This window comes from Amblyomma maculatum, chromosome 7, assembly GCF_055883805.1.
Source record: "Amblyomma maculatum isolate TAMU_Amacu chromosome 7, ASM5588380v1, whole genome shotgun sequence".
Taxonomy (NCBI): domain Eukaryota; kingdom Metazoa; phylum Arthropoda; class Arachnida; order Ixodida; family Ixodidae; genus Amblyomma; species Amblyomma maculatum.
Window position 1 is genome coordinate 112,836,890 of NC_139350.1, and position 8,077 is coordinate 112,844,966.

Here is an 8,077-nt window from a genome sequence, read left to right on the forward strand (position 1 = left end):
AGGAACAAACTTTCCCTGCAGCGCCTACCCCCCCCCCCCCGCTCCCTCTCACTGGGGTCCCTCTGATGAAACTACGAAGACTGGTCATAAAAGACCTTTTGAATTTGCCGGAATTACAACTGATGTAAAAAATTGGCAGGGTATATCTGCTAAACCGATAATACATTGAAATCCCGGCTTTTCTTTTTTAAACTCTCTTATCTCGGTATAATTGCTGTTCTTTACACGATACATACCTGATCCACACTTTATGTGGCTATGTGCCCGGTGTGATGCAGCCTAAGTTGTGCATGTGTTGCCATCGGGCGCCCGCTGAGCCAACTTGAGCACTTTTAGCAGGGGCCTTTGATATCAGCCGAGCATCAACTGCTCGTTCGATTGCGGACTTTACACATTAAGCCCTACCTGTGGCATCATCTGGAAGCCATGATCTAAAATGCGGATGTTTAACCCTACCTAAACATGCTTATAATCCAGCTAAAACATCTCTGCCTGGTGGTTAAGACACTTGGCTACTGAACCAGAATTCCTTGGTTTGAACCCGATCATTTCAAATTCGCCCCGATTGTTTTTTGTACGTGTACGAGAGCAGTGGCACAAAAACGAAATTTTGGAACAATATTCTTGGTCGGTGATGGTGTTCCTATGAGTGTTTTGACCTTATATTATTCAGCAATGGCTTTTACTTGCATGTGTAACATCGTTTGTGCAAGACAGTTCCGATAAAAACGTCGAGACAGACGTTTTTGCAAGAACAGATTACGGTGGTTTCCGGCTAACGAAGCTAAGATATTTGTTGATCACATCAAGTTTTGTTGCTCTAAACCTTTAAAGCAGTAGTTTGCGGTTTGGCACAAAATGTATGAGGTCCAACAAAAAGTGGTTGGTCACGAAACATTTTAAATAACGAAAGGTAAAAGCAGACACCTGGGGTCCTCGGCTGCCAGTGCCATCAAAAGGCCTGCCTATCACAACCTTGCACTTTAAGTGGTCACTGCACAGGTCCAACAGAGTAAAGATTTGAGGCATACCTTGCGCCCCCTTTTGACGATTGGTGGGTCCGGATGCCTTCTTTCCGCGTTTCATATCGTGCGGGCATGTGACCTTCAGCTAACCTTAAATTTACCTTTCAAAGTCAAACGATACTAACACCACTGTTGAACCTTGGACAAAACATCACTAGATGTCATCTAGTGACATCTACAAAATACCAATTGAAAAATCCCGTGATTGATGACATTACGAGATAGCGTTATTACTACGAAGAAGCTGCGGAGCCCTCCATCGACAGTCATGAGTCAGGAGGCAAACATGCATCGGATCGTGAAGAAATGTGACCTGCGTAACTTGGGAGGTGACATGGCCAAACACTCATACGTCGATCGGCTGTGTCACGTAACAATATCAGATAATGTCACAATGTTTCGGTGAGCTGTTCATTTGAGGTGAGAGGATGAAATAGAAATCAAGCTTCCAGGGCTTTTGGAAGCCAAAATAAGGCTTGCTACACCGAGGCCATGAGGCACGTTGGTGCGGGTTTTAAGCTGGACATTATGCCAGCTGGCAATTACGAGTCCCCAAGCATCTGATGTTGATAAAGAACAAAAATGTCAGCGTAACCATTAAAATATACCCCTAGACTTATGATTCAATCAAAATGAACCCAACATTAACTCTTTTTTAATTAAGAAACCTCCATTCCCTTCCGCCTATTACGGCAATTATGATGTGCGTGACGTAATGCATATTTGCACATTTGTATCCTCCATCATATGTGACACACTGCTGCTTTATGGGTAGAGGAGATGGATCGCTGAAAAACGTACGCGAAAATATCATTATTATATCACAGAAGCCATTCTGATCATAAAGACAAAAATGGTGGTAAGGTTGTTTTATAAGGGATTGTTGTGGCATACAAGGGCAAATGTAGGAAAGCAAATCACGCAATAGCAATGTTTATGTCCAGAAACCTGCCAATAGGTTCTTGGAATGCTAGTACGGTCAACAATCAAGCCTTACCATACAACTTTAGCCCATTCAGTTATGAACAACTTTTTACAGATTTTATCACTGATTTCCTAAATTCTGTCTCCCTTATCTCTAATACATTCCTAGCATACACTAGTAGTAAGCTGAAGCGTAATGTGAAACTTTTTCCGACATGGATATAAATCACACATTAGCAAAAGACTCCCGGGTAATCTTACAATCATATCAGTCACTTATCTCACATGAGCTGCCACACATGGCACCAGTCTGGTGACTTCCCACAACCCACCGACAATTAGTGCCTAGAATTTTCTTCTGCAAACTATACTATCTGCCAGAAGTGTGATCATGGCTCACAACACCAACGATGGTGTCGGTAATACCGACAAAATATTTGCTGGAGAAGAAGGCCTTTGACGCTATCAGGTTTAAATACTTCGCAATGCGAGCGCATACCGTTGCGTCCCCCGATGGCGTAAACCTCATTGTCCAAGGCAGCGACTGCGACGTAGCCCCGACCCATGTCCATAGGCGAGCAGGTCTCCCAGACGCAACGCTCGGTGTCGAATCGGTAACAGGAGCGAAGGCACGTGCTTCCCTGCATGCCGCCCACTACGTAGACGAACGTTCCAACCAGCACTACGCCATGGTGTATCCTGAAAATGATTTCGGCTCTTGTCTTTCGCTGACTCAAAGCGATAATTGCCATAAGGGACACTGAAAATGATTTCGGCTCTTGTCTTTCGTTGACTCAAAGTGATAATTAATGTAGTACTATTGCCATAAGGGACACCAGATAGGAGCGCCAGGATATTTGCCACTAATCGACCGCGTAATCTCTGTCATCTCTATCAGCAGATGATATACCTGCATTAGAACTGCGCCGCGGCCAGCAGCGGTAAATTGTTGCGCTCTGGCCAGAAATAAAAACAAAGAGGGAGGAATACAATAAAATATATGATTTCTACCTCTCATTATATATCCTCAACATCATAGCGCTAACAGTAACCAATGAACGAACGAAATATGATAGGATATTACTTGACTTTTATACTATATAATCGGCGAGAGGCTATTCTACAATTACTCATTTGGGACTACATATCTTGCCTGGGTGAAATGCCCTGCATGGCGTGCGTGCGCCATTGGTCGGCACGAGGGTCGTACGCCTCCACAACACTCCGGTACCCTCCAGAGCTCCAGCCGCCCACCATGTACAGCATATCGCGAGGCAAACGAAGTAGCCAGCGTTCGGGATTCCCCCCGGCGCAGCGCGTGCATGGAAACTGATGCTGAGCTGCAGCCGCTGCGAGAAATTTAGAGCAGAATGTAATTTCAATCCACGATCAAGACAAAATCCATAGTTAAGCTCAGAGTGCTGTAAGACTACAGTTGAAAAAATTCTAGATCAAAGCAAATACTTACAACTTTCAAACCAAATGACCGCGCCTTTTACAGTAAAATGGCAATAAAAGGTCTTTTACAGTGTGCTACGCGGCGAACAGTTAGAAAAACATCCGGCGAGTAGTGATAGCTTTCTGCAAGACACGCGTAAGCGTCGTTGTGAGTGTTCTGAGGCTTTCGTCGCGCCTTCCTTACGCGTCAGGGGCTGAAGATTCCGGAGCCGAATGCCTGGACTATAAGTTCCTGTAGGCGAAAAGGCGTCAGCCTGGAGGCTTTTGGTGATGTGAGGATGGAGGGTGATTCGATGAGGTAATTTACCAGAGATGTTAGCTTGAGAATGCAGTAGGCGTGTCGCTATTTTCTGAGGTGTTTGTGGGAAAGGCCGGGTCTGAGGGAAGCTACCCATAGTCAGACCAAAGTGTGGGCAGTACGCAGGAAGAAGTGCGGATAGATCGGGGGTGGTTTTTGCTGCTGCGGCTGCTGGGCAGGAGAAGTGAATGACCGGGCAAGCTAGTAGCATTCCGCAACGTAGGTTGCAGCTTGGGAAAGTCGTGAATTTGGAAGCATCCGCATTCAGGACAAGACAGCTCATGGCCGTACAGGAGGAAGTATGGAGAGAATCCTGTAGTTGCTTGTGTCGTAGAGTTATAAGAATAGGTGACGAATGGAAGAATGTGGTCCCAGTTGTAAGAGGCAAAAGAAATACACATTGTCAGCATGTCGCCGAAGGTGTGGTTGAAACGCTCAAATATGCCATTTGTCTGCGGATGGTACGCTGAGGTGGTACGGTGAACAATGTTGCATTCCCAAGAAGAGCTTGTAAACTTCAGATAGGAAGGCGATTGTCACTCGGCAAATCTTTAATAATAATAATAATAATAATAATAATAATAATAATAATAATAATAATAATAATAATAATAATAATAATAATATGAAATAATAATAATAATAATAATAATAATAATAATAATAATAATAATAATAATAATAATAATAATAATAATAATAATAATAATAATAATAATAATAATAATAATATTATTATTATTATTATTATTATTATATTAATCAATCAATCAATATTTATGCATGCAAGAACAGCCATGTTGTCTTCGTGCTGCAGCACAAAAAAATGAAAATGCACACACAAGTTTTACACACACAGATAGAACACAAAAGAAGAAACAAATAATCCACGAACTGAAACTGAGACGAAAAGTGTCACGGAAAGAAAGAAATCAAGGAGTTGCATGTCTTATATACGCAGTCAGAGAATTGTAGAGCAGATCACGAAAAATAAACAATAAATAGATAGAGACAAAAAAGCAAATAACTGACATTGATTATAGTAATTGAAATATACATAAAATAAACAACCATTCCAGTCACCACAAATGCGTGGTACATAACACACTGGCTAGAAATACAGGGAAATACAATAAAGAAATAGAATTGAACGCGGGAGAGTAAGATTCAAAAATAAAGTTTAAAGTTAAAATATAAATGACAAACGGATAAAAAGCAGTACAAGATACTTTAAACACCACTGAACAGGAGAAAAAGCAAAACGTGAAGTGAAATAAATACAATACTTAGGCTAGAATGTGGAAGTTATACGTGACAAATACAGTTTAGAATACAAAGCTACGAACGTCCAATATAAAAGAAGAGACCAAGTTTTGGAAGATGTCAAGGTGAATACAAAAAGAGCTAAACAACATTTGCATTCTGTCAAGAGGGGAATGGGAATGAAGAAACGGAGAAACTTGAAACGATCTGAATTCCGTAATGCTCTTTCGCGGAACGCATTGTAGGCTGTACTCTAGGAGTTGAGGGCACATACTGTGGCCATAAAGGAGCTTGTACAGAAAAATTATATCTACTCTGACACGACGGCAGTTAAGAGAAGGAAGATTCAGTGGGGTACTCTTGGTGGACCGAGAGGAGGAACTTGAGCAAGGAAAGCGATATCGAAATATCCGTAAAACATTTTGCTGTACTCTGTCAACCTTGTTCCAGTTCGATATACAAGTGCCACTCCAAACAACCGAGGCGTACTCCAAAATCGGCAAGCATATGGACAGATACAGCTTTAGGAATGGAAGTGGAGTACGGAACTCTCTCGAAAGTCTGCAGACGAATCCTAGTGCCCGCATAGCCCGCTGAGCAATGCGTTTAGTATGAGAGGAGAAGCTGAGGGTGCGGTCAAAAAGTGCATCATGGTCATTAATTTCATCAACCCTGTCCAACAGCACAGAATTCGCAGACTAATGATGGAGAAAGCTGTGCGCTTTACGAGTAAATGAGACAACCCTAGTTGTGGAAGAATTGAGGGTAAGTCGATTCTTCGCACACCAATCAGAAAAAAGCAGATATATCCAATTGCAACAACAAGCAATCTTGAAAAGAAAGTATGACCTTGAATATTTTTATATCATCAGCACAAAGAAGAAACGAGGAGTTGTTGATGACGGAGGAGACGTCATTAATAAAAACGGAGAAGAGAAGCGGGTCTAATACAGAGCCTTGAGGAACTGCACTGGTTGCAGGATAAACGAATGACGTCTGCCCATTGACACTGACCAAGAAGGAGCGATCAAGGATATAGTTACGTAGGGGGGCTATGATTGAGACTTCGACACCAGAGAGTAGAAGCTTTTCAAGTAGTAATGCGTGAGTAACAACGTCGAAATATTTGCTCAAATCACAGAACACGGTGTCAACCTAACCTCTCTGAAGGACTGCTGCAGAGGCATATATCAGAAACGTGACTAGGTTGGTTGAGGTAGAGCCACCCGATATCAAGCCATGTTGATTCGGTATGATGACATGTTTGAGATCAAAGGAAAGTACATTGTGCAAAGCTAATTCGAAAAGCTTAGAGGTTGCACATAGAAGAGCAATCGGACGATAATTAGAAACATGAGATTTGTTTCCTGACTTGCCGACAGGAAACACACGTGCTATTTTCCACATGCGAGGAAAGGCAGCATTTTTCAAACAGTTAATAAATATAGCAATCAGTAATGGTACAGAGATACAACTGAAGGCTTATATTATGGCGGCTGGAATGCCATCAGGTCAAGGAGAGAAAGATGGTCTCAGACGCCTAAGACTCGCAGTTATTAAATTCTTGTCAAAGAGAAAGGAATTAGATGGTGCACCAGATGGGAGGAATACGGAATCGCTGTGTGGAGGTTTGTATACGGAGGAAAAATGTTGGGCAAAACTGTCGGCAACATCCCGACTTCCCGACCCCTGAGAGTCAACTAAGTTGATACTGGAATCAAATTTTTTGGAACGCTTGCGAACGCACCGCCAGAACTGACTCGGACAATTTCTGCCACTCCTCTCTAAAGACTCAAGAGTCGTGGTCTCGCTTGTATAAGCGTTTGCAAAGAGAACGCAAGCGGCGAAACTCATCTGCCCAATTGTCAAACCCGGGGCGTTTCGCTTTACGATGGGCCCGTTCCTTAAGTCTTAACGCCGTCCTCAGTTCTCCGAAAAACTAGAAAGGAAACTTCCTACGAGTAGGAGTATGCAGAGGTATGTACTGATGCATACCGCCAAGAACTATTTTAGTGAAGCGACTGACTTGTCCGTCGACATCACTAATGTTATTTAAAAGCGTCCAGTCGACAGAAGAGAAGAAATTGAAGATACCGACATAGTCACCATAAGCATACGGGAAAGGGGGCGACTTCCCCGCCCGATCTGAATTAGTAGAGGAGGAGGCACAGACAGAAGTAGTCACAAGAAGTGGAGGATGAAATTTGTCACAGCGAGTAAACGGTATGTCCGAACTCGAGACTCAAACACTTTCTAAATTCGATAGACAGATATCGAGAATATTACCACAGCAGTTTTCAATGAAATTGTGTTGCGGCAAAAATTTAAAGGCTACAAAATCAAGTAGTATGCTACATTTACTTAATATTTAATGATTATTGTGAGAAGAAGTAAATGAGTTCCAGATGATACCTGGAGTATTAAAATCGCCTAAAAAGAGAAGTTTGTGTTTGCTATGACGAGTTATAACATGTTCAGTTCAGAGCAGAACATCATCATAATAATAATAATGTTTATTTACACCCAATGTGTTCATAGGATGAGTGAGCACAGAAGAAAAAGTTGTAGTAATGACAACTTGACAAGGCCGCAGGCCCCCAAAACAATACCAATGACGGCCTCACATCGGCAGTGCAGAAAATATACAATCACAAAGTATACACGCTAAAATTAGCATAACTTTGCAACAGACAACATTCTTCACAGGGAGAGGAAAATGGAATGAGAAAAAAAATACATAATAAAAAAACCTAATACAACACTAGTGCAGAAGTCTAGCATAGGAAAATAATGCACACCTCTAAATGGACAAAAAAATGTTTTCTAAGATCCTTATAAGTGATTGGTTCAAGTTTAATGTGTTTTCTATCCAGATATGTTCGTGGTAGTATTTTGTGTAATGTTGGGAGGCCATAATTTGTCTGTATGTGTGTACCTTTCATTGTTCATTTTTGCGTACGTTCTGTCGCCTACTTTCAGTTCAGTTAGTGGCTCCAGAAATTTAGACTTATTTATGAAATATTGTTTAAGTGGCATACAGAGTCGATAGTCGTAAGCTCCGATAATCGTAAGCATAATAATGTATTTTTTAAAGAGGTCATGAGTATGA

At 41.8% G+C, this 8,077-nt stretch overlaps 1 protein-coding gene across 1 annotated transcript in view; it reads right to left on the reverse strand.

The window, feature by feature from the left end:
- LOC146184443 (uncharacterized) overlaps positions 1-2,521 on the reverse strand; it is a 15,535-nt gene extending 13,014 nt beyond the window's left edge. The window contains exon 1 of the mRNA XM_084608538.1: positions 2,449-2,521. Within this exon, the coding sequence (XP_084464664.1) occupies positions 2,449-2,521 (73 nt within the window). The remainder of the gene's footprint in view (positions 1-2,448) is intronic.
- Between the last annotated feature and the right edge of the window lie 5,556 nt (positions 2,522-8,077).